The 27,332-nt window shown below is 43.4% G+C and overlaps 2 protein-coding genes across 4 annotated transcripts in view; one reads left to right on the plus strand and one right to left on the minus strand.

Annotated features, from left to right (window-relative positions):
* The window catches only part of HTR7 (5-hydroxytryptamine receptor 7), a 48,764-nt gene extending 36,730 nt beyond the window's left edge, over positions 1-12,034 (minus strand). Inside the window, exon 1 of one of the 3 annotated variants that reach the window (XM_038410220.2) lies at positions 10,988-12,034. In XM_038410220.2, coding sequence (XP_038266148.1) covers positions 10,988-11,517 — 530 coding nt within the window. In that variant the 5' untranslated portion in view covers positions 11,518-12,034. The remainder of the gene's footprint in view (positions 1-10,987) is intronic. The other 2 variants (XM_038410225.2, XM_038410222.2) reach the window with 2 other exon arrangements.
* Positions 12,035-25,356: 13,322 nt separating this feature from the next.
* The window catches only part of RPP30 (ribonuclease P/MRP subunit p30), a 30,716-nt gene continuing 28,740 nt past the window's right edge, over positions 25,357-27,332 (plus strand). Inside the window, 2 exon segments of the mRNA XM_038410226.1 lie at positions 25,357-25,389; positions 25,391-25,535. Of these exon segments, the coding sequence (XP_038266154.1) occupies positions 25,372-25,389; positions 25,391-25,535 (163 nt within the window). The 5' untranslated portion in view covers positions 25,357-25,371.

Genomic DNA, 27,332 nt, shown 5'->3' on the forward strand with positions numbered 1-27,332 from the left:
CTATATACAGTACTATAAAATCCCTCCTGGCCAGAGGCACAATATCCTTTACCTGTAAAGGGTTAAGAAGCTTAGGTAACCTGGCTGGCACCTGACCAAAAGGACCAATAAGGGGACAAGATACTTTCAAATATAGGGTGGGAGGGAAGGCTTTTGTCTGTCTGTTCTGTATGCTTGCCGGAGAGAGAGATCGATCAAGAAAGAAAGCAATCCAACTCCATTAGAATTAGTAAGTACTAGCAAGGAAACGTGTTCGTTTACTTTTATTTTGGCTTGTGATTTTCTCTGTGCTCAGAGAAAGGTGTATTCCTGATTTTTTTTGTAACTTTAAAGTTTTTGCCCAGAGGGAAATCCTCTGTGTTTTAAATCTGATTGCCCTGTGAGATTAGCTTCCCTTCTAATTTTACAGAGGTGCTTCTTTTACCTTTTTTCTTTCTAATAAAGTTCTGTTTCTTTTAAGAGCCTGACTGATTTCTCTATGGTCCTAAGACACAGGGGTTTGGGTCTGTGATCACTTTGTACCAATTGGCTAGGATATTATTCTCAAGTCTCCCCAGGAAAGGGGGTGTAAAGGCTTGGGGGAATATTTGGGGGGAATAGGAACTCCAAGTGGTCCTTCCCCTGATTCTTTGTGAAATCATTTGGTGGTGACAACATACCTTCCAAGGGCAAAAAGTTTATGTCTTGGGGAAGTTTTACCCAAAACTGGTAGAAATAAGCTTAGGGGCTCTTTCATGTGAGTCCCCATATCTATACCCTAGAGTTCAGAGTGGGGAGGGAAACTTGACAGCTGAGATATGACTCACTTTCTGATTTCTCTTTCTCTTTTTATAATATTTCTGCAATTGCTTGTAATTTTATCTCTATGGATTCCTCACAAAGGGAACTTTTTAGTGGTGGAAATGATTAATTATCTTTGCATGTACAGATACAAAGAGTATCAGACAATTGATGCACCATGTGAAATTTTCTGAAAAAACAACCAAAGCATATTTTAAAGTGTATTAACTTTAAGAAACCAGACAGAGCCAAATTCTTCCCTCAGATGTGTGCCTGCAGCTCCCACTGAAGTCAATAGGAGTTGTGTGTGTTAAGGAGAAATTTGACAATTTAATTGTTAGTGATGATCCACTGCAAGTGGTCTTGTAACTTTACTACTTTAACTGTTTCATTTTTCACTCACAGGTTTATGATGATACTAGTTTTATGTACAAAGGGAGACTTTTAATTTTGGAAAAATCATTTCAAATGGTTGAATAGTTTTCATTTTCTACCGTTTCAAAACTCAAAGGTTGACTTATTTAGCAGTATGCATCAGAAAGCCTATAGACTGCTTTCACAAGAGTCCTCAGAATTACAGAGACAAGTAAAACATAGGTGCCTAATCCCTTCTGCCCATCTCTGGTGACTGAAATTCTCTTTTTACTAAATCTAGCTTTCCCTGCAGCACGCAGAAGGGAAATTAGATGTTCTGCATTATCTCTGTTATTGTCCTGGAGAGCAAATATTCACATGAGGTTTGTGATCTAGCTCCAAGTCTCAGGGATTGAATTAAGATGGTATAGCCAATATGCCCTATTGCCACTTCTTGCTGACCTGATGTTCGAGCTCCATTAGAAATATGTCAGACTTTCCCTTCCTCTGTCTCTGGTCCAACTCTAGCTCCACCCCCTCTCTGCCTCCTTCCCATGAGCACAATTTGTACTTGTGCTGGGCCTAAATGCACAGTCAGCTGCCTCCTCTCTATTCAGATCTGCAACATTGCTATGAAGGATTAAGCATTACCATGGGATCACACAGGCCTGGACTGGGACACTGAGAACTTGCCAAATAGGCAGCCATTCTCTTGGGTGTGCCAACTGTGGACTGGCAAGTAGAATGATCAGAATTACTATTTATTCTGCTGATTGCTTAGCAGCCCGAGACATTTATGGAAGAGGAGAGTGAATAAGAAGCTTGGTGTAACTTTTTCTCCTCCGGGAAGAAAAGTCCCCATTTTCCCTCCCCTGAGGAGATGCAAGGAAATGGACAGTTCCTATGGCCTCAACAGCCAGCTCCAAAATCTTTGTGTCAAAAGGACAAAGGAGAGACTGGACTGAAGGGAAAGGTGAGTTGAATTGAACCAGTTTATATCAGCCATCCTCCTCAAATACCAGGTGTGGCATGTACTCCTGTGAAATCTCAGCAGCTCCAAAACAGAGATGAGTTTGGGTACACTCACTCCTCTGACCTAACTTTCATGTTTGGTTTTCATGAGTCAAGTTCATTATAAATGATTCCCACATGTGGTATGATATGTAAATACACACACTCCCATCAAAATGGAGTCAAGATACTATTACCCCACTGTAGCTGTGTCTAGTTCCTGTAGTCTGTCCAAATATGGGTCAAAAGTTAGTGTATCAACTTTAAGTCATGGGAAAGGTTTAATCTTTGTGCTGAAAGATGGTTAATTGTTCTGCTAATTGTGACTGTGAGGTGTATATATATCAATCTTATTTGTCCTATTCAGGCACTTCCAAACAGCAATTGGAAGTCCCCTAACCTGTTCAGTTACCTATCAATCTCTAACCATTTCTAAAAGGACCATCTCTTGTAACATTTGAAACAGAAATCTGTTTGCAGCTCATCAGCTCCATCACATTATGAGAAGGGTAGATCACATCTAGTAATCCAGCTAACACAGTATTTAAGTGCAAAATGTGAGATCTTCTACAGGGCACTACCTCCAAGTGTTGTGAGTCCTGACATATCTAACTTTCTCTCTAAGAGTATTTGGAAGGGGAGTTCTCCATGTTAATAGCAAGAACTTTCACTAAGGTTTTGAACTGCCTGACCATTCTCTACTCCTGACAGTATGTGATGATCTATATGTTTGTTTATATGATGTAGGCACAGAACAATCATCATTGAAACACATTGTTACTTTCTAAAGTTATAGGAGAAAATAGAAGTTGCAGCTTTTACCATTTTTTTGTTTTCACTTTTCCAAACACTGTTGTTTTTAAAAAATTACATATTTGTACACTTTGTAAACTAATTGTACAGACTTCAGTCTTTGTAATCGCCTTTCAGACTTTTCCCTAAGCAGCAATTGCCCTTTGACAGGCTACACTCACTGAAGTGCCTCCTTTGATATTAAAGTGAAAAATTCAATGTGTAGCTTTTCCTTTAGCTGCAAAATGTTTTTCAGAGGTCTCCCAACTCAACCATAGCAGACGAGATCCTAACTGAGCACAGTGGGGGAGAGGTGGTTCTAAGCTACGTTTTCCACCACCCAGATTCTGGGCCATGCAGGAACCAAATCAGCTCCTAAGGGCTGCTCTAAATTATCCCAGCTGCAGCAATCCTTTGGGACCATTGTGCTAGTCAGAGATGTGGTGGAGCACCACATACTCTGTGTACACCACCTCTTCCTTGGTCCTCTTCGCCTCTAACTAGCCCCATACAAAGAGTGGTGAGAAGTGGGTAGCACAAAACTAGCCCAGGATTTCCCTGTGTTGGAGGAATCTTTGGTTGCCCCTTTAATGCAACTTTCCACTGCTCAGCAGCTCAAAGCAGATGGAGTCAGGCCCATTGTTGCTTACTGATTTCCGTCAGTTTAGAGCTGTTTCAAATAGCTGTTTTATGACAAAATAAATGGCATCCATCAGAAAAGCTGTCACAGTGATGTAACAAATATATAGAGACAGAATGTGCCTTCTTATTCATGATGGATAGTATCTTACTGCGTGCATTGTTAAATTGTTCTCTGAGGCAGGGACTGTCATTTATTACGTGTTTGTACAACGCTTAGCTCAATGGAACCCAACTGGCTTGTGGCATTTAAGCCAGGTCTACACTAAAAAGTTAGGTCGACCCAACTGTGTAATTCAGGGGTGTGAAAAATCCACACTTTTTCAGTTGATCTAACCACCCCAAACACACACACCCATGTAGACCGTGGTAAGGCGACGGAAGAATTCTTCCACCCACCTAGTTACTGCCTCTTGGTAGAACTCCTAGAACTCCTCCCGCTGGAGCCTTAGGCTCTAACACATTATCAGGAGTGCTCAACCTATGGCCCACAGGCTGTACACAGCCCACCAGAATATTTCATAAGACCCACGGCCTGCTTCAACACAATATACTAACAGCTGATTCATTAGCATTCTGTCATCATGTTTACACAAGTGTACTGTACATAGAAACAATCTAATACATACAAAACAAGATGAACGTAAAATATAAATCAATACAGGTGACTTTAAATCTTACTAAAATATGCAGAATCTGTTTGGCCTACACAAGGTTGTGCTTGGGTTTATGTGGCCCTCCTGTGTAATATGGTTGGGCATTAATTAATAAGTAGTACTATAATTAGTCATGGACTAAGGTGGCAAAATCTGACCCATAGTAACTTCAAGCATACAATATGATACTGTCAGTAACTGCTGTTAGAAACTTCTCTGTATGCTGCATAAGGAAACTGTTCCTTTTTAAATATGTCTGAAGTCCCAATAATTATTATAATTAAGGCTCTGATCCTGTACTCCTTGCACAGTTTGAGAATTTGCAGGTATAGAAGAATGCAAGATTGGGCCCAAACTAACCTACCACAAACGTCAGGATTTTAACAAATTGTATCTGAAAAACACACTCACACATGCAATACCAAAATGCTGTTTATACTGGATTTTCTATTACTTGGATCTCACTGAGGTTACCACAATAAAGTTCCACTGTACAGTGTGGCATTTGTAAGATTGCAAGAATAATCCTAAAAATACCAGTGAACTCCTTTAAAGGGGTAAAACACTTATCACCATACCTAACTTCCACATTCCACATGAATACCAGTCATATCTTTGTAGAAAATTACTCAATAAAAGCTTTATAACTATTTCTTGTGGAAATACTTCTCTTTCCGTGTAAGACACTGTGATAGAGCAGTTCACCATTGGTAACTGTAGCAATTTTTTCTATGCTACACAAACCTCACAAAGTAAATCACTTTGCCATTCATAAGCTGACAAAGACGGAAAGGAGTACAAAATGGCTTGATATTCCATACCATAATAATATTGATTCAGTTAAAGAAACACTTACTGGACTGTAAGAAAATACAGATCAATGCAAATTGATTGATTTCATTAAACAAATCCAAATATTTCCTGGATTTTCAGTGCGTGTATTTATGGAAGTCTCCATCTGATGCTTAGGCTCCAAAAAAGTGTCTGTGCTACACTTTAAAATATTTTAAAAAGAATAAAATCCAAAACCTTTCTCAAGAGTCACAGCCTTTTTGTCAAGTCAGAGAAGGTTCAGTCTGTCCTCATGGAAACCTTTACTATGACCACCAAGAGGGGAGTCCATTTCCAGTGTCTCCGGTATTTACACACATTCTTTTAAATTGACTGACAGATTTGAAATAAATTGTGCAATTTTCTTTTTTTTTATTTATTTGGAAAAATATTCCTCTTTTTAACATCAAAGTAATTTCTGGTCACTGAGCAACAGTTGGAATCTTCCCTTCTCTCAGACTGGTAAAAGAACTGGGGAATAAACCGTGGTTTTTTTGGTTGGTTGGTTGGGTTTTTTTTAAATGCATAAGCTTAAATTTAAAAAATGACAAGGTAATTTTATGTGCTCAGCTTCAGCCACTTTAAAAGGAGCCTGATTGTCAGAAATGCACAGTGCCCAGGTGCTGAACACCAGGCCCTTTTTGAAGTGGACACCCAAAAATTGGGCACCTGATATCACTAATCACTTGTTAAAATTTAAGCCACAATATATATCCATGTAGGAGCAAGCATCAGCGGTTAATTTCAGATGGAAAATGCAACAAGCTGATTTCAATGAAAAACAGAGATTCAAAATGTATGTAGTTGAAAATGTCCATTAGCAATTGATCCAATAATCCCACCTACTTTGCAGCATTCAAGCCTTCCCAATAATCTTTTGACTCTAAGTGCAGGAAAATTTGCAGCTTTTCCTATTCTGAGTAGTCTGTTTTCATAATAGTAACTAATGTACTTAAATGTAGCTACCTAAGCATCCCTAATCCCTAACTTTTTTCTCAACTTCCCCCATGCAATCACAAGAAACAGATTATGCTTTAGGGCCCAATGCTGCTCCCAAAGGAATCACTGACTAAACTTCTGGGGGCTTCAGTAGGAGTAGGATCTCAACCTTCATTCCTGAAGTGTCATTGTAACATATATCACAAACACAGGCATATCTTTGAGAATAAGGTTATCTGCATATTTGTGAGGGACTATATGACGGACGTCTAGGGATTGTTACTAAGCCCCATTCATGAACTCAAATCAGTGAGGCGGGAGAATTTATTGCAGACCTGGGAACCAGTAAACAAATCCAGAGAAGTACCACCTGCTGGGGTGAATTGCATATACTGGTGCCATTCTGTGAGGTGGTGCAGTTACCCCAGAAGTATGAAAGGCATCATTCACAGAACTGGAATCTTCATGGGGCTGGTGATGGAAGAATGATGCTTGACTTCCCCAGTTCCACCCTACACCACCTCTGACTCAGACACCCCATCCTATAGGCAGATACCTATTCCCTCAGAAGGGCTTCCACAAGATATAGGGGGGATGCCACAGAGGTGGCACTGCCCACTTTTGCACTCCCTGATGAGGATCTGTGGGGTTTTCATCCTGTGAAGGTAGAAGAGATGATACAGGCTGCAAAAAGCCTAAAATTCCAATGTTTGATATTGTCAAGGATATTATCTTATATTCTCCATTAAGTTCAGTCCTGTATAGATACTCACCAGAATGTACCTTTACAGACTCCACAGGGACTCAGCCAAAGTAGGAAAGTGTCAGTGATCACTATACTAACATTTTAATAAGTGCTTTGCATAGTCTTAATGTAGCATTCATTAATACAACATAGAGCACAAACATTTACCAGCTGTTTTATTCAGATACTTCAGACAACGTCTGGGTTTCATTTTAGATCCTCAGTAACTGCATGTATCTGAATTCTAAAAGCAGCACTTAGGGAAATAAATACCCATTTTATGTGTTCATGTGTCAATCTGAGTAACCAGGGCAAGTATGGACATCCTATTCAGAAACTTATATTTGAAAAGTGGGCCCAGAAGGTGAAAAAAACAAATTGTATACTATATCTTGCATTGGATACAGTCCTTGCATATCTTTAGTAAGACAGGCAAATTGCCTATCACTGAAGTGCATATAGGTCTATTATTCCATCACCTTTTCAATTTTAGCCTTCTATTTGGTATGCATCAAAATTCTCCTTCAACAAACTGTCTCTGAATATCAGTAAAGTATTATGCAAATACACTGAGCTGTTCCGCTCCCTCAGGTACATACAGTACTGCACATATTTTATGTATTATAAAATGCCATCACTTGAAACACATTGTGGTCCAGTGGAATGAACACTTCAGGATTTTGCAGGGTGCTGTAGAACGCAGAGGGTATATCTTGATGGGCAAAAAGGGTGTGTTTTTCAACTGAGTTAACTTAACAGATTGAAAAGAGGCATTACGATGCAGGATAACCACTTTGAAGCCATGTTAGCTGGCCATGGTGTAGGCTCTGCATTAGGCTACAACAGGACTTTAAAAGTGTTAGACTGCATCTCGCAGGGCTTTTGCTTAACACGATTGAAAATGAGGCCTGAGCACACAAGGGCTTTCAGTGAGATTTAAGTGGTACAGAAGATTGTGCTGGCCCTGTGTGTGCGAGTGAATTTCACACACGTACTGCAACCCCTGTCCCCTGGGTCTCACTGAAAAGGATGGCTTGTTTGAAACTGTGGTTTTTAGTTTCATTACATACTTAAGTTCTTTCAAGATTTTCCTTGGACTGATAGTGATTCTCATCTCTGGGAAAGATGACTTGCTGCAGGAAGAGCTATTTCTGCTTAGAGTTCTAACAATGAAAAGCAAAAATGGTATGCCCAACAGGTTAGTTTTGTCTCCAAACCCTGCTTCTTGCTTTTCCCACAAGGGAGAGGCTAATTGGATTACTGTATATGCTCCCTACACTGTTCCACAGAGCAGGTTTTTGGGGTAGGATGGACTCTCTCTCCTCCCAGAGGCTTTTTTCCTCTAAAGTAAGAGCAAATATACAGTCACTTCCATCAAATCCATTGTTCTTTGTGAAATTTTTTGGATTCTCTTAAATAATGCATACCATGTGATTTGCAAGTTGCTACCTTACACATAGAGTTTTACTCAGTGATATGCACCTCTCACCCATAAATGAAATGCTTTCTACTTACATAAATAGGGTAATTCTACTGTAAATGAGATAGCATGAGATCAGTGCTATCTGGGTGATGGTTTGTTGTTCAAATTAAATTTTGGTCCTTTCTAGTTGCTGAAAATATTCTATGCATCTTCTCATCTCCAAAAAGTCGCTAATATATCATGGTTACCTTGAAAAACCCTGTACCTGATTCACCACTGGTAATCCATTTCTATGCCAGTGTAACCCCATTAAAAATAATTACTCTTCTAGCTCATCTCTTTATTTCTCTTTTCTCAGTTCTTACTAAACATTTAGTAAGATTTCACTAAGGATTTATCTGCAGCTATTCCTTACCTGACATCAGCCTTAATCTGCAGCATCACAACTCATGGTTGTATAATAGATTTGAAGTAAACAGAGGTTAAGGCATCAAGCTTCACAGAGAATTATGATTTTAAGTTTGAAATAAGCAGCAGGAGAGTATGAACTTTTTAAGAATCAAAAGAACCTGCTTTAATACAAGTATTTGTTCAGTAATATACAAAACAAGGAATAAGCAAAGTAAAAAATGAGAGAGAATATTTTCACTGGTTTTGTCCATTAAAAATCAATCATTTTGTAATTCCAGTTCCAGATTCTATCTTAAAAGGATATATTATCTCCTTGTTACATGTGTATAACTTCTATCATTGGTTTAACTAGTTTAACACTTATCACTAGGGTAACTATAACAACTCAGGCAAAAGACCGGAGCATCTCAATGAAGACCTCTGCCCAGTGCCCAGCACTGGCCCTAACATTTTTGTTTGCTGTTTTTGATGTGTAAGAAACAGGATAAATAATACTGAAAATATTACAATGCAATTATGTAAATCAATGGTACAGCCTTACTTGGCATGTGAGGTTCAGAGATGGGCAACAAGAATTATTAGTCATGAAAAAACTTTAAAATTGGGACTTTTTGCCACAAATGGATAAAAGGGTATACAAACTAATGAATGGTTTTTTAAAAATAGGGGGTGGGGGGGGTGAGTCAGCCACTGCTGTTCACCTTTCTCATAACACAAGAATTTAATTTAAAAGGTGGCAAATTTAAAAGTGATGAAAGGAAATACCTTTTTGTTCAATATTAAATTAGAACGTGGAACTCATTTCAAAATATAATTGAATTCAAGAGCTTATCAGAATTCTACTAAGGATGGTTAATACAGAGTTAGCAAGAATATACACAATTGTAACGGCAAATATTAACGAACAAGAGTTTTGAAGGGGATATAAACCTTCATAAGATAACCTCTGATTGTTAGAGATCAGGAGGAAAACTTTCCTGAGGGAAGGTTATCCAAACATGTCTTTTGCAAGATTCTTGCACTTTCCTCTGAAACAGCTGGTACACTGTCAGACAGGACTAGGCCTGCCGACAGGAATTCTGGGCCCCAGGGCCAGGACTGTCCTTAGGGGCGCCAGGGCCCAGGGTGGAAGTGATGAATTCATCACCTCTGAGGATCTGTCACCAAAATGATGCTCCGTCACCAAAGCGCTGGGCCTGGCCCCAGAGCAGTTGCGCATGCATAGGAGCCCTGCGGCCTGCTCAGGCGATTTTAAAAGGGCCCCTTGGCCCTTTTAAATCATCCAGGCCCCTGGATAATTGCCCCTTTTGCCCCTGGACAGGACATAGAAATAAATGGTCCACGTCTCTGTTCCAAAAAGGCAGTTCCTATGGCCGTATCAATGCTAGCAATTATTACTGATATATATTGATTAATAAAATCCACTTGCTGTTTAATTCAAGGTTTCAAATTGCTATTTTTTGTTGACCATAGAAGCAAAATTCCCAATAGTTTAAATAAAATTATGAAATATCTTTGGGCCAGATCCTCTCCTTTTCTCTAACGCCTTTGCACCACTCAAGTAGCACAAGGGCTGTAAATGGCCATTGGCAAAACCACTGGGTGGAGAGGAAATCCCAGCTGGTATAAAGTTGATGGAACCAGCTGCTGCCTCACACAGGCAGCATACTGAGGGAGGGAGTTTGGTGGGGGTGAGGCAGAGCACTGGCCCTACTGTGTCAATCCTCCATAGGCATAAATTACAACAGCCTATAGCCTGCTGTAACTTATATCGAGGATGGTCCCGTGTGGAATCAGGGAGTCACAGCAGGCTCCCTGAAGCTTCCTCTCCCTCAGATTTAAGGGTGAATCGAACCCATAAACTCGATTTAAACACTGGAAACAAATTAATAGTAAGCTGTCCTGCAGTCAGTACACACCCTCCCCCCCCCCCCACACTCCGTTTTCGTATCCACATTTTTCACATGTATTTGCCTGTGTGTAGGTTAGCAACAATAGGCTGCGGGTGTAAAAGAGGTTAGTCTATGATTGAACTGATTTTTTCTTTTTTAAAAATACCATCCATTTTTCCTCTGAGAATATCTGTTGTTATTTCCCAAGGAAAAATAAGCAAGCAAAAGAGACCCCTGGTGGAATTGCCATACACCATCTTTGCCAGCTGCAGTCAGCATTCACGATTCTTCTCTGCTAACTTATCAACCTAAATAACTTTGAGTCATTTTGCAGGAGTCGGTTGTTTCTACTCTATTTTTTTTTTCTCCTAGCCACTATACTGTTCAAAGGGGGGCAATCACTCGGTTTGCTTGTCTCAGATCCAGTCAAAGAGAGAGAGAGAGAGAGAGAGACACCGCTACACACGCAGCACAAGTACACATGAGATGTTGGTATCTCGGCTTTTGCACTCACCTGTCAATACTTATCACACACAAAGTCATAATGGAAGCAGTGCAACACATCACATCCATAGCAATGAAGACGTTACAGAAAACGTGGCCAAAGATCCACTCTCCTCCAATGAGGTCCGTTACGCTGACAAAGGGCATGACGGCCACCGCTACCGAGAGATCAGCCAAAGCCAGGGAGACAATGAGATAGTTGGAGGGCTGCCGCAGTTTCTTCACAAAGCACACGGAGATCACCACCAGGCAATTGCCCGCGATGGTCAGCAGAGTGATGAGGGAGAGGATGGCCCCGATCACGACTTTCTCCATGTTGCCGTAGCTGAGGATCTGCTCCCCGCAGCCGGTGTCATTTTCGGGCGCCAGGCTGGAAGCGGGGCTGGGGCTGGGGCTGGCGGTGACATCCTGGATGATCTTCAGCCAGCGGGGGTTCAGGGAGCCCGCCACCATCCCACTGCCGCTCAGCTCGCGGGGAGCCTCCAGGGCGAAGGCGCGGAGGTGGCCGGACACGTGGCTGCTGTTGCTGTCCATAACCATCCCGACGGGTGCTGCCCATGAAGCCGCCGGCTCCCAACACGCTGGGTCCTGGGGAGGGTCCCCGAGCCCGCTCAGCCCCCAGCTGCCCGGGGCTGGCCCGTCCGCGGGAGAAGCGCCTCAGCCCGCTTAGCTGATCATTGCCACCACAGGTGGAGCGGGTGCCTCAACTTCCCCGTGCCCCGCTGGGCTCCCGGGCGCCGCGGGGGCGGGAATCGCGCCACGGCGTCCGCCTGCGCGGAGCGCTGCCCGTCGGGGAGGCCGCTGCTCCCTGCTGACCCGTGCGGCGGGCGGGAGGCCGCCTGCTCTTCGCCCGCCGCGGCAGCCCTCGCCCAGCCCAGCCCAGCCCAGCCCAGCCACCTGCGGCGGCGAGGGAAGTTGGAGTCTCCCTGGCTGCTCCGCCCCTCGCCCGCCTGCAGCCGCTCCCAGCTGCCGCTGGGCTTCACTAGCCTGCCCCTCTGGAGTGGGGCGTGCGGCGGTGAAGGACACGGGGAAAGTATTCAGTCGATTAATGCTCAAGGGAGTTCAATGCGCTTTGCTGCGGAACTAAAATAGAACTTCAAACGCAAATGCTACCTCTGAGATTAAGAAAACAGAACAGCTCTAATCCCCAAATATAACTTTTCGTTTGAATAAACAGTTTAGTGTTGTAGACCTGTAAGTATTGATAGGCTAATAGTTCTATTTAATAATTGGGCAACACCATTTGCAGCGCATATACTCAACTTCGTCCTTTTCTCCCATTTTGGGGTCTTTTTAGAGCTGTTGAATACTTCCTTGTGTTCTCAAATGTATTCTGGGACAGATTTTTCTTTTCTTCCCATTTTTAGACCTGGGTCAGGTCTTTAAACCGTTATCTGCTAACCGCTTGAAATGTGTACGTGATGGCTGTGAGATTCATCAGTATGTTCAGATGCTCATGGGCTTCAGAGCTTGCATACCTGTTCCTGTGGGTCTGCTTGACTAATAAGCTAAGCCTTACATCAAGAGGCAGCTTTGCATATACACACAGACTAATGTATTGGCATAATACGTTGCTCATGCAATGTATTGTATTTTCCTAATAAGATAAGTTATTTTTATATATTTGAATGAGATGAAAGTAGGGTGAAAATCAGAAAAAAATGAATACTTTTTGTAAAAACCAGGATTTTTTTCAGTTAAAAAATGGTTTACATTGAAAACAAAAAGAAAAGGAGTACTTGTGGCACCTTAGAGACTAACAAATTTATTAGAGCATAAGCTTTCGTGAGCTACAGCTCACTTCATCGGATGCATTTGGTGGAAAAAACAGAGGAGAGATTTATATACACACACAGAGAACATGAAACAATGGGTTTATCATACACACTGTAAGGAGAGTGATCACTTAAGATAAGCCATCACCAACAGCAGGGGGGGGGAAGGAGGAAAACCTTTCATGGTGACAAGCAGGTAGGCTAATTCCAGCAGTTAACAAGAATATCAGAGGAACAGTGGGGGGTGGGGTGGGAGGGAGAAATACCATGGGGAAATAGTTTTACTTTGTGTAACGACTCATCCATTCCCAGTCTCTATTCAAGCCTAAGTTAATTGTATCCAGTTTGCAAATTAATTCCAATTCAGCAGTCTCTCGTTGGAGTCTGTTTTTGAAGCTTTTTTGTTGAAGTATAGCCACTCTTAGGTCTGTGATCGAGTGACCAGAGAGATTGAAGTGTTCTCCAACTGGTTTTTGAATGTTATAATTCTTGACGTCTGATTTGTGTCCATTCATTCTTTTACGTAGAGACTGTCCAGTTTGGCCAATGTACATGGCAGAGGGGCATTGCTGGCACATGATGGCATATATCACATTGGTAGATGCGCAGGTGAACGAGCCTCTGATAGTGTGGCTGATGTGATTAGGCCCTATGATGGTATCCCCTGAATAGATATGTGGACAGAGTTGGCAACGGGCTTTGTTGCAAGGATAGGTTCCTGGGTTAGTGGTTCTGTTGTGTGGTGTGTGGTTGCTGGTGAGTATTTGCTTCAGATTGGGGGGCTGTCTGTAAGCAAGGACTGGTCTGTCTCCCAAGATCTGAGAGAGCGATGGCTCGTCCTTCAGGATAGGTTGTAGATCCTTGATGATGCGTTGGAGAGGTTTTAGTTGGGGGCTGAAGGTGATGGCTAGTGGCGTTCTGTTGTTTTCTTTGTTGGGCCTGTCCTGTAGTAGGTGACTTCTGGGTATTCTTCTGGCTCTGTCAATCTGTTTCTTCACTTCAGCAGGTGGGTATTGTAGTTGTAGGAATGCATGATAGAGATCTTGTAGGTGTTTGTCTCTGTCTGAGGGGTTGGAGCAAATGCGGTTATATCGTAGCGCTTGGCTGTAGACAATGGATCGAGTGGTATGATCTGGATGAAAGCTAGAGGCATGTAGGTAGGAATAGCGGTCAGTAGGTTTCCGATATAGGGTGGTGTTTATGTGACCATCGCTTATTAGCACCGTAGTGTCCAGGAAGTGGATCTCTTGTGTGGACTGGTCCAGGCTGAGGTTGATGGTGGGATGGAAATTGTTGAAATCATGGTGGAATTCCTCAAGAGCTTCTTTTCCATGGGTCCAGATGATGAAGATGTCATCAATGTAGCGCAAGTAGAGTAGGGGCATTAGGGGACGAGAGCTGAGGAAGCGTTGTTCTAAGTCAGCCATAAAAATGTTGGCATACTGTGGGGCCATGCGGGTACCCATCGCAGTGCCGCTGATTTGAAGGTATACATTGTCACCAAATGTGAAATAGTTATGGGTCAGGACAAAGTCACAAAGTTCAGCCACCAGGTTAGCCGTGACAGTATCGGAGATACTGTTCCTGACGGCTTGTAGTCCATCTTTGTGTGGAATGTTGGTGTAGAGGGCTTCTACATCCATAGTGGCTAGGATGGTGTTTTTAGGAAGATCACCAATGGACTGTAGTTTCCTCAGGAAATCGGTGGTGTCTCGAAGATAGCTGGGAGTGCTGGTAACGAAGGGCCTGAGGAGGGAGTCTACATAGCCAGACAATCCCGCTGTCAGGGTGCCAATGCCTGAGATGATGGGGCGTCCAGGATTTCCAGGTTTATGGATCTTGGGTAGCAGATAGAATACCCCAGGTCGGGGCTCCAGGGTTGTGTCTGTGCGGATTTGTTCTTGTGCTTTTTCAGGGAGTTTCTTGAGCAAATGCTGTAGTTTCTTTTGGTAACTCTCAGTGGGATCAGAGGGTAATGGCTTGTAGAAAGTGGTGTTGGAGAGCTGCCTAGTAGCCTCTTGTTCATACTCCGACCTATTCATGATGACGACAGCTCCTCCTTTGTCAGCCTTTTTGATTATGATGTCAGAGTTGTTTCTGAGGCTGTGGATTGAAAACAAAGGGGCTTATATATAAAGGATGAAGTCTCTCCAATCTGCTGCTGTTCTGCTGCTTAACATTGGATAACTTTGTACACATTTTGGCCTTTCTGACAACAACCGTGGGGCCCCTTGAAGATCATGTGAGAGGGAGAGCGGGCAATATCCCGTTTCCCTCTCAGTAGTGCTAGGCCTGACGCAACTATGAGATTATGAAACAGAGATCTGAAGGAATTAAATAAGTTAAAGACAATAAAATGTGGAAGAAAGAGAAACTCTCTGCCAGTGGAAACTCACTAGAGGAGATTCCATTGCATCTGCACTAGCTGTCCTGACCCCCAGTGTAAGGAGAAAGATGGAAAGGGGCGTGGTGGGACAGAGTTCTGCCACAGCTACTCCGCCGCAGGTGTAAGGTCCCTGAGGATCTTACACCAACAGTGTATGTTGCTGCCCTGTCTTGTGCCAGGGCTGGGTGTCTATGAATCAGGCAGCCAACCCTGGCTCCCTGTGGCCCCCTACTCTCCACTCCATCCAATGAGAATCAAAGCTGTTGTTTTTTCTGCATTTACTTGACAACTAAAGAATACAGAAGCGCCAGCAGGATTCATATTGTTCTGATGGAAGATGTTAATGGCTGCTATCAAGAGGCTCTTTAATCAATAGACAATCACATACCTAATTAAAGCTGATGGGTGGGCTAACCACCTTTTTTTCAGGCTAAATGGAAGAAGCAATTAAACCCCTTTATGGAGTGAGATAACTAGAAACAATAGGAAGCTACCACCCAAGGCACTTGGCCGCATGGAAAAACCTAAGCATAGTGAAGCCACATTGGCCAAGAAGTTTCCTGGGAATGATTGCAATGCAGAGGCTGAGGGAAAGACTGATTGCAGCTGCAAGTGACTATGTCTGAGAGGCAGAAAGCTAGAGATGCAGGGTGTGAGTGGTGTTGAGAGCGAGCAGAGTTCCTTGGGGCACAAGACTGGCTGAAAAGGCCGGTTTGGAATTTGTGAGAAAGGAAACTGACGGCTGTTCTTTGTAAATAAACAATTTTGCACCAAAGAAATATCTGATGCATATCATAAATTTCTCCTTCTAATGGAAACAACCCAATAAGGCCTTGAATACTGGCTAACCACTTGAAGCAAAGGGGCAACCAAATTGACAAAAATGCACAAAGTAACCACCATTCCTCCCTTCCCCCCCCCCCAAACTTAAATACAGGATGGTGTCAGGAATGTACAAAAAAATAAAAAAGTATGATTAACAGAAAATATTTTTGCTTTTTCCCTTCTATTTCTTTATCCCTTTTTTCCTTTCCTTCCATGTCTGATCCATATTGTCCGTCTTCATGTCATGTTGTTTACCTATTCTTTTCTCTCTCTTTATTCTTTCCTTTCAACTCTTTCTCCTTTGAAAATCAGCATCTCCTTTCCGTTGGTGTCCATAAAGGCAGTAGTGAGCTGGAGCCGGTTCGCAAGAACCTGTTGTTAAATTTAGAAGCCCTTCTAGAACTGGTTGTTCCACAAGGGACAACCGGTTCTAAAAGGGCTTCTAAATTTAACCGGCCAAGAGTAACGCCTTAAGTGCCGACTCCGTGGGTGCTCCAGCCCTGGAGCATCCAAGGGGAAAATTTGAGGGGTGCAGAACACCATCGGCAGCTCCCAGCCCCACCCCTGGCCCCAGCTCACCTCTGCTCTGCCTCCTCCCCTGAATGCGCCGTCCTGCTCTGCTTCTCCGCCCCTCCAGCCTTCCCGTGAATCAGCTGTTCACGCAGGAAGCTGGGGCAGGCTGAGAAGCAGGCTGTGGCTTCCCCTCAGGCCCAAGGATGCGGAGGTGAGCTGGGGTCAGGGGGGCGCAAGGAGGGCTGCCCGTGCCGCAACAGGTAACCTGGGCCGGGGGGGGGGGCGCCACAGGGGAACCGCTCCTCGCCCCAGCTCACCTGTGCCACCTTCAGCCTGAGTGTGAAGCTGCTGCCTGCTTCTCAGCCCTCCCAGGCTTCCTGCCGAACAGCTGATTCGTGGGAAGCTGGAGGGGGGGGGCAGAGAAGCAGAGCGGGGCGGCACGTTCAGCGGAGGTGGCGGAGTGAAGGTGAGGTGATCTGGGGCCGGGCGCAGGGTGGGGAGCTTCCGGCGGGTGCTCTGCACCCACCAAATTTTCCCCATGGGTGCTCCAGCCCCAGAGCACCAGGGAGTCAGCGCCTAAGGCACCACTTTTGATGTGATCAGTGGGGGCGCGGCCACTCCCCCTGCTCCCCCCAGCTACACTCCCCCACCCCTAGGAGCCAGAGGGACCTGCCAGATGCTTCCTGGCAGCTGCACCTCCGGGACTCCCTACCTCAACCCCCAGCAGGTGCCTCTGGCTCTTAGGGGTGAGGTGGGCACCCACTACGGTGGCCCATGAGACCCTCCTGCCCCGTTCTGGGGGCAGTCAGGGGACAGGGGAGGGGGTGGATGGGGCAGGGGTCCTGGGGGGGTCAAGGAACGTGGGGGGGGTTAGATGGGGTAGGAGTCCCGGGAGGCGGGGTGGGCAACAACCCCCTCGTGGGGTGAGGAGGGAACCCATTGTTAAGATTTTGGCAGCTCATCACTGCATAAACGTCTGGTAAGTTATTGCTGCTCTGAGCATTAACGTGCTGGGAATAATAAATAAGATATAGATAAATGTTCCTCCAGCCTGTGGAGGATATGTTGTCAACATGTTGATCATATTTTACCACCCTCTGAATTACATTCTGAAACTATTATTTGAACCTTGATTTCTATTCCCAGCATGTAGTATTTAGCAAATCATGTTTCTGTTTGACTTGTAGCAGAGATGGTGCAGCTGCAGTTTTCTTTACTGCCTTTTCTTGGCTTTGTGAAAATAAATCATCATTTTGTGGTAGTAAAACAGAGTGGTAAACATTCATTTCTTTGGTGTTTCTTTTCTTCTTGTCAAAATAAATGTTAGTATCTGCACAACTTAAACAAATGTGAAATTAATTTTTCACTTTTTTGATGCCAACATACACTGACTGCAGCAGGCAGCACAGCTGTGACAGATACCGCATCTCCATGCAATATCTTTGGGGATCATTGTATTTAATTTATGAATGGTTTATATATGAGTATGATTGTGTTTTTCTCCAGGGAAGAGGGTAACCATAGGTCCTCCAGGAACTAAAAATAATGTGTGTGTCAGGGAGGGGGGTTATTAAAGCAAGTCTCAAACTAAACAGCTAGTTCAAGCTGGGTTTTCTAGAGTCTAAGAGACAAAGAAAGGTCTTTTGGTATAAAAGGATGAGCTTGAATTGTCACAAGATCTTTTCTACTCCAGCAAATGGACAGGACCTTCTGTCCTAGAGGGGCCCCACCCATTGTGGAAGGGTTGGAACCTCTTTGGCCTAGTAGGGCCCCCTAAGAATGATGGGTGACTCCTGGTATCTTTAATGTATGTTTAAATCTGTTTATTGTTTTCAGATGTTTTCTCTGTAATACTTTTACCTTAAGACTAAATGGGCTTGCTTCAGGATGGATTTGATTTAAATCAAATTGATTTAAATCACTAGTCAGGAAGACTGGATTTAATCATGGATTTCTACATAAAAGTGCATTCTTGTTGGTTGTTATAACCTTAATACATATTCTTCACAACTCAGAGATAGATGTAGGTTTCATTTTTAGAAAGTACACACTATACATTTTTAAAGTGATTTATTTTGAAAACTTTTCAGATTAGTTTTACAGCTATATCAGAAAACGAATGATTTGTTATTTCATTTACCAAAGGTAATTGAAGCAGATAGTTCACCTCCCAATGACTTCATAAATATCTCCAATTCAACAGGTTAATCATTATTATTTGTAGGATTTTCTTGCCATGCTGTATTAGGAGGAGAACATCACCAGACAGACATTTAAATTGTTTTATTTAACTAAAACAACAATGTTATATATTCTGGATTTTTTCTTCAACAGCAAACATGTAATATTTTAACAAAATAAGCATATAAAATGTTGAATGTAGTTAAACATTCAAGTTTTTTTAAATCAGATTTGTTTTTGTTAAAATTGTTTAACTAAAATAGTTAAATGAAATATTTTAAAAAAATAGAAATTTAATCAACTATATCAGCCAGGTCAACATGAGAAACTTAAAATATTGGCTTCTGTAGCTAACTCAGTCATTTTCACCTTCATTTTCCTGTTTTTTCATAATCTGGAAAGAAAAACAAGGTTTCCTGCTTTTTCAGGTCCCAAACAATTTCTCAATTTGGAATGAATTAGTCCAAAGGAAGAAAATATTCTTTCTACACCGGCAGAAGAAGCTACTGCTGTTAAAAGTGAGATTATCACTTCAACAGTCTCTGAATCCAAGTGGTTAAGTGACATTCACCAGTTCACTGGTGTGACTTTCTTTAAAACATAATCAGCAAACATATGATTGCTGGATGTTCATGTCTTAGCCAGCTCCTCTTCTCCAGCAGTTAAGGTTTGATTCTGTACCGAGTATTGAGAATATTTCCAAGAAAATGAGCTGATGATAGTGCTTGTCCCATTTATTTATTTTAATGTTTGTAACTTAACTCTGTCATTGCATATTTCTCTCTTTAAGGTCTCACTCAGTTCCTTCCAAATTTCAACAGCTTCAGCAATAAAACCGCTATTTCTCTGCATTTTGTTCATGGCTACAGAAATAGGTTTCAGGGTATTTGGCATGTGTTCAACATTTCTCTTAAGCCCAATGTTGAGAACTTTGGCTGTGACAGTGCCATCTATTTTTTCACTATTTTGTTCACAAACTGTCATCAGATTAGGCCAGTTCTTGCTATAGTGCTCAAGACAGTCCACTACTGAGTTCCATCGCGCATCTTGTGGGAGAGTTAGCTTGGTTCCTCCCACTTTTTTCAGAGCAGCTGCTGCAAAGTGGTTGTTACAGAAGTATTTTGCAATTTCAGAAACATTAGCCTTTATTTCTGGGACACTGAAGTTGTTGGCTAGGAGTTGCATCAAATGAGCACTGCAACTGTATGTTGTTAGCTTGGGACTCTCTTCACTCTCTTCTCATCTTGGACACATTTGCAGCATTGTCTGTGACCAAGCTGTGTACTAGACATTTGAATTTTTTTTCACAGTTTGTTACAGATCTTACTGCTACTTCTTGTAAGTATTCTGCTGTGTGTGCATGTCCTGATGTATCAATTGTTTCTGTAAGGAAGACATTGCCTTTTTCTGTTGTCACACAGGAACATACAACAGGATCATTCTGGACATTGCTCTATCAAGACTCAGATTAACAATTTCATCCTTTAGACCTTTTGCACACTACTTAATTTCTCTCTCAAACACTTTATCCAGCAATTTGCCTGTGACATCTGCTCTGTTGTGTGGACTATATCCTGGTCGTAATGACTGAACCATGTTAATGAAATGTGGGTTCTCAATCATACAGAAAAGAGAGTTTGTTGCATAAACAAACTGGGCAATTTTTTCATCAGTTACCTCTTTTTGTAATTTGCTAGTTCTTATCACAAATTTATCTATGGTTGTTTCTGGATGTTGGAGGGGTTTTTTTCCTTTCTTTTTGCTACAGGTGATATACTGTAGCTATGTGACATACATGATGTGACTGAAACATTATCATTGGCAGATAACTCTGAAACTATAGAAAATGATGGTGATCTTGAAGGTGGATAGTCTTCAGAATCTTGTATGTTGAGGATGGATTCTCCTAAACAAAATAAGTCAATGCAGTTATTTAATTATTATTACCATACTGCTCATTTAGTATTACTCATTGCATTCACTGACATTCAGTACTACTTCAAAGATGATATTGTAAAAGGAAGATCTGCCTATTTCAGCTATTTATTTTTTATCACAACTGCCTCTAAAATGATAGTACCTAGAGTAACAACTATAATTTTTACTCAAACATGAGAATTCAAATAGTCCAGAAGGAAGACAGGCAGTCCTTAAGAAAGAAGTATGAAATAAAAAAGTTTACCAACCTGAAGATCCTGCATATTCAGACATGTTCCTTTCATCATCTTCAATGCAGCTTCCTCCTGAGAAGGAACACTTCTCATGATGTTGTTTCATTCGGGCAGCCAGACCTTGCATTTCTTTGCACTGTTTGCATTTTGCATGCCAGCCACAGGTAGAGGAACTTCATTTAAAATATTCCCAAACTGGGTTTCTTTTATGGCCTGCTTCCATTATAGGTTTTCCCTTCTAGTGAGAGAATGGTATGGTAGATCTCAAATCAATGAAGGCTACACTCAGAAAGACCTCAAGACTTCTGGAATATGCTGCTCAAACAGTTTCACTTTTGTTTCCCTCCCTTCTCACATTTATCTCCAGACTTCTTCTCCTTGTCCAGATCTATTCCGTCCCAACAATCTTCTATTAATTTAACTTTTTGAAACTTTGCACTTTTAGAGAGAGGTAAGGATTGACTATGTGTACACAGATTTGCAGTGGGACAATAGGGTTGAGGTCTATTATTTCTCACCTCTATATATTTATTTATTTAAAACATTTTTGCTGTTAACAAGCATGTTATCTCTGGTGACACAAATCCACAGTTTGAGAACTGCAAAACTAAGCATCCCTGATGGTATCTTCAAGACTGAGCACTGAGTCCCATTATGTAGATAGAAGGATACGTAAATAATCTATACAGAAGCCCCTGGAACCCCATAAAATTGGATCCCTAATCTATGAACTATTGGAACTAAATTATAAAACTTTTCTTAAACATTACATGAATATATTATCTCATACTATAGAATTAGAATTTATAATCCCTATTCCATGGTGAGATATCTTTAAGCTATAATGTTTCTATCTTAAAAGGGCTTTTTTCCTCAAAAAGCATTTTATAAAAAAAAATCCAATTTTAAATAAAAAAAATCAGATTTTTTATTTTTTTTATTCATTGATTTTTATCCACCCTGGCTTGCTTAGAAAGAGCTGCATGGTAACTTGTGACTGCTGCAATACACTGGTCAAAGCCCTTGGAGAGAAAGCAAAGCACAGGCGGCAGCCTTTAGGCAGACTGGTTTGCTAGGAAATCACAGTGTAAGGCACAGAGCAGTGCAGCCTTAAAACTGTCTGGTCAGAAGGGACTGGGACAAGGGTTCCTGTCCAGAGACATTTAAGAGTTGGAGACCTGAGACTTGACTGGGAACCCCTGAAATAAACTACAGGGTGGGGATGGGAGAACACAGGTGCAGTTACCCGGAAACTGTTATGGAGGCATCTCACCTGAAAATAAGACATGGCAAAACTTACAGTGAATATGCTATGTCCCTGGGAGACAAGTTCTACCACCACGAAAAATTCATCCTGCACCAACAAAAACAACCAAAGGCCCTGCTCTGGTGAACAGGAGCATGAAATTAATCTGATGAGGTTCAACAAGGACAAGTGCAGAGTCCTGCCCTTAGGACGGAAGAATCCCATGCACCGCTACAGACTAGGGACCGAATGGGTAGGCAGCAGTTCTGCAGAAAAGGACCTAGGGGTTACAGTGGATCAGAAGCTGGATATGAGTCAACAGTGTGACCTTGTTGCCAAGAAGGCCAATGGCATTTTGGGATGTATAAGTAGGGGCATTGCCAGCAGATCGAGGGACGTGATCGTTCCTCTCTATTTGACATTGGTAAGGCCTCATCTGGAGTACTGTGTCCAGTTTTGGACCCCACACTACAAGGAGGATGTGGAAAAATTGGAAAACGTCCAGCGGAGAGCAACAAAAATGATTAGGGGACTGGAACCACATGACTTATGAGGAGAGGCTGAGGGAACTGGGATTGTTTAGTCTGCGGAAGAGAATGAGGGGGGATTTGATAGCTGCTTTCAACTACCTGAAAGGGGGTTCCAAAGAGGATGGATCTCAGTGGTACCAGATGACAGAACAGGGAGTAATGGTCTCAAGTTGCAGTGGGGGACATTTAGGTTGGATATTAGGAAAAACTTTTTCACTAGGAGGGTGGTGAAATACTGAAATGTGTTACCTAGGGAGGTGGTGGAATCTCCTTCCTTAGAAGTTTTTAAGGTCAGGCTTGACAAAGCCCTGGCTGGGATGATTTAGTTGGGGATTTGTCCTGCTTTGAGCAGGGGGTTGGACTAGATGACCTCCTGAGGTCCCTTCCAACCCTGATATTCTATGATTCTATGATTAGTGAATTACTGAGATAAGAGTACTTAATAAGAAATACTCTGCCAGATGGGTTAAACTCAGAGCTATGGCAAAAGAGTCTCACACTAGCTGCCATGAGCTGTCTGTTGAAAGTGCACTAAGCTGACTATTTTTATTCCTTTTAGAGTCATGATGGGCAGCTGCTTCCCCTCTCCAACAGTTGTGATGCATGAATTCCTTCTGTTGTTGCTGCTTCTATTTAACACCTGTGTATTACCTACAGGACATTGTAAAACTGACACAGGCTGTAGTGCAAGAAATATTTCAAATGACATATAACACAGTTTATTTTTCATTCAGTGCAAACGGTGCTATTTATTCCAGTGTATCAAGGAGACTGGCATTTGGAAAAAGGATAGTTGGCTCAACCTGAACCACAGAAAGACCTAAGAGGTGCTAGCTGAAAGAAGGAATTCTTCAAGGGCTGGAGATCACCATCACCTTCTTGTTGACTGAGACCATTTTCCCCTAGCAGTTAAGAAACTGCAGCTTTTGGGTCATGCTGGACTGATAAATGCATCCGATGAAGTGAGCTGTAGCTCACGAAAGCTTATGCTCAAATAAATTTATTAGTCTCTAAGGTGCCACAAGTGCTCCTTTTCTTTTTGCAAATACAGACTAACACGGCTGCTACTCTGATAACTGACTCTTGACACCCAAATACCAAAAGGGCTTTCTTCCATCCATCTTAAATCCAGATACAAGTCTGTGGTAGAAGGAAATAAAGCCACCCCTAGGCTCTGGCATTTTCTCATAAAGGAAGTAAAAAAGAGTCCCAGTATTGATGTTTTCCATTCCTGTTATAAAATGCATATTTTCACCATAGTCTTTAGGGACTGCTATGAGAAGAAGAAATGCTGGCTCACTCTAAGGTAGCTCCCTGTGATTAAAACAGGAGCAAGCATGGAATCTCTCCCATTGTTTGTATAATCGATTGTAGAGTGCATAGTTACAACAGCTGTAGCTTGTACTGAATGAGTGATAATTGCAACAGATACATTTAGGATAACCCAGGAAGGAGCCAATAAGATTAAGTAATAAAAGGACTAAAGCACTGGTACTGGAAAGAGCAATGTATCTAGGCAATTATAGAGATGCATTAACTGGTACAAATAAAATAATTATTTCACCCAAAACTTAAACTAAATGGAACCCTGACTCTTTTGTGTTGAAAATGTGTAGTTAACTAGTTGCCTATTAATCTAGGTACCTACATGACCATCTAGGTACTGCTTATTTTCTTTAAATGTTCAACCACTAGAACTTTTCTGATATTTTCCCTCAGAGTTTGAATGCTAGGTTGAGGGTGAGGTTCACTAACAGTGATTAAAATGCATTAATAGTGTATCTAAGCCAAATATATAGTTATTTATAAACAACATCGATTACATTTTAAATGTAATCGATCAGAAAACGAGGAGTCTTAAAACCCCATTTTCCCCTTTTCTTGTCATTGTCAAAGCTCCATTGGAGCCTCAAATAATTTGGTAATCATTGGTAATAATTCAATGTAATGTAACTGCTCCATCTAGTGGTTGCAATGCTGTTCTCTCCAGCAACCAAGGAGCCCATCGCCACGTCTTCTGTTTCGGTAAAGGATTCCACCTCCACAAGAGATGTATATAGCAAGCTACAGTATAGCTAAGAGCCAGGTTATCCCGCTCTGGGGAGACATCCATGGAGGGGGCTTGAGGGGTTCAGAAACTCTGAGATTCACCTGTCTGAGCTTCTTTGAAATGTGCCTCTGCAGATGAGGCACTGGGGGTTCAGCATCCCGAACCCAGGGATGGACAGGGGAAGGAATCCCCAGGTAGGGGCAGGAAGCAGCATTAACGTAGGGGCCGTGTCCCTTGCCCACAGAAAGCTGCCCCTGGCCTCCGCAGGCTGGTGCCTGCAGGGTACAGCGGCGGGCGCTGCCTCCGCTTGAGACATTTTGCCGCAGGTTCTCCCTGTTGCTCTGCTGGCGGGGGCCGTGCCGGGAGGCCGACAGCCCCTGGCCCAGGCTGGCTGCCCCCAGGGTGGAAGCACAGTGTGCATGAGATGCGCGCCGAGCGGGGCTCGCTGACAGTGCGGCGCTCTGGGGGAGCGGACCCGGCGTTTGCACTGCGGGGAACCTGCCCTGGGTGCAGCCGGGAGCGGTGGTGGCGGCCGCCGCGGACACTGCGCACGATGTGCGCGAGCCCTTGCGCTCAGCGTCGGTGTCACCCGTCTCGCGCTGCTGGGGCGGGAGGCAGGCGGGGCGGGGAAGGGGGGGAGGGGGCGGACGCTCCCCCGCAGCCGCGCAACCGCGCGGGAAGCTGGCAGCGTGCCGCCACCAAACTACAACTCCCAGCATGCCTTGGGCGGAGCCGGGGCCTGAGGCGCACGCGCAGTGCTGCAGCGCTGAGGTTGCCGGTGCCACGTGGTTGCAGCATGGCTGCTGCGTTTGCGGATCTGAACGTCCCGGGCGCGCCGGAGAGGAAGTCGCTGCAGAGTTTGCTGGAGGCCGCCGCGCACTGTGAGTAGCGGCCGCCTTGCTTTTTCCAGGGCGCTGGGCGCAGCTCTCCCAGCCTGCCCGGCCGTGGGTAGCGCCGAGCACTTCTCAGCCCACGGGGCCGGTTCCGACTCCTGCTGCAAGAGCCGACCCGCCGGCAGCGTGCGAGCGAGGGATGCCCCCTTCCCTAGGCACGGAGCTGTTGGCCCCGCCCTGCGGGGTGGAGCCGGGGTGCGGAGACCGCGGTTGTTCCCCCTCGTCTCACTTGGTGGTGGTGAGCCGCGGCCTTTGTGCTGGTAGCACCAGCCTCATTGCAGTGCGGGGCGCTTGAGCGCATGGACCAGTAGTTCTCAAACTTGTGTACTGGTGACCTTTTTCACATAGCAAGCCTCTGAGTGCGACCCCCCTGATAAACTAAAAAACGCGTATTTATATATTTAACCCCATTATAAATGCTGGATGCAAAGCGGGGTTTAGGGTGGAGGCTGACAGCTCGTGACACCCCCCCCCCCCGCAATAACTTCACAACTCCTTGAGGGGTCCCGAACCCTAGTTTGAGAACCCCTGGCATAGACTGTCTCGGGAAGTGGGTGCGGAATCGTCCCGCCAGCTCAATTTGGTTCCCGAGCCTGGGGTGCTCGTTAGAAACTATGCAATTCCTCTGCTCTCTGCACTGCAGGGACCTGCTCCGGACTCGGAGAACATGATTTTCCATACTTCCTTTCAAATAGATCCCTAGGCCGAAATTAAATGTGATTTTTTGGGGCGGGGGGTTAAATCTCCTAATTTGGAAGCCAACCTCATGCTACAATTTCTGTGTGTCTCTTTGTGTTTGTCCTAGCACCGTTGGTAATGCTGTGTTTAGCAAACAAACTGTGCATCGTGGGGCAAACAAAATAAGTTTTAGTGGCCAGTTTTAAGTCCCCCTGTTTGCATCACCTCATGCAATACATTTTTAACTTCTCCTGTATGTTGAGGCTCGAAAGATAACATGGCAAACAATTATGATAGGTCCAATGAATAAGCCAGCATATGTGTTCCCTTTCTATTGTGGAAGATGTGCACTATTGCTAGTAAAACTTCACTGTTATACTATCTACCCTGGGTGTTGGGACTTTTTGCTCTGTAGCTTTCCCAACTCAGGCTGGAGCCCCAGGGAGGGGGATTGCCTCACTGGGTTTCAGAGCCCAGCTCCCAGAGCCTGAATGTTTACACTGCTATTTTTTAGCCCTGCAGCAGGAGCCTGAGTCAGTTGCCTGGGGCTCTGATTGTATGTCTACACCACACAATTAAAAATATGTGGCTGGCCTGTGCCAGCTGACTCAGAGTCATGCTAAGGGGCTCTTCAATTGTGGTGGCGTAATCATTCAGGGTCAGGCTGGATCCTAGGGCCTGCAATTAAACAGCCTCTTAGCCCGAGCCCCACAAGTCCAAGGTCATGTCTACACTAGCTCTTATGCCTAGGGGTTTGAAAAAAAAAATCCACCTATGTAGAGACGTACTTTCAGGCACTGGTCCTATAAGCAGTTGTGGCTGTGCTCTAACATTAAGGAGCAAGTAGTTCCATTGACTTTATGGGATTACTTGTGTTCTTACAATTCAGCATTTGCATAATTCAGCATTTGCATAATTGTTTGCAGGACAGGGACCATAATTCTTCATGTATTTAAAGGAAAACAATTTTTTTAATGTTAAGGCATCATGTTTCCTACTGATTTTCTGTTTTCATAAATCTCAAATTATTACACAAAGAAACCTTTCAGATTTGTAAATGATGTGTGGAATTTAATTGCTAATCTTAAATCTCTCTATTCTGATTAA

The sequence above is a fragment of the Dermochelys coriacea genome, chromosome 7 (genome assembly GCF_009764565.3).
Source record: "Dermochelys coriacea isolate rDerCor1 chromosome 7, rDerCor1.pri.v4, whole genome shotgun sequence".
In the NCBI taxonomy this organism is placed as follows: Eukaryota; Metazoa; Chordata; order Testudines; family Dermochelyidae; genus Dermochelys; species Dermochelys coriacea.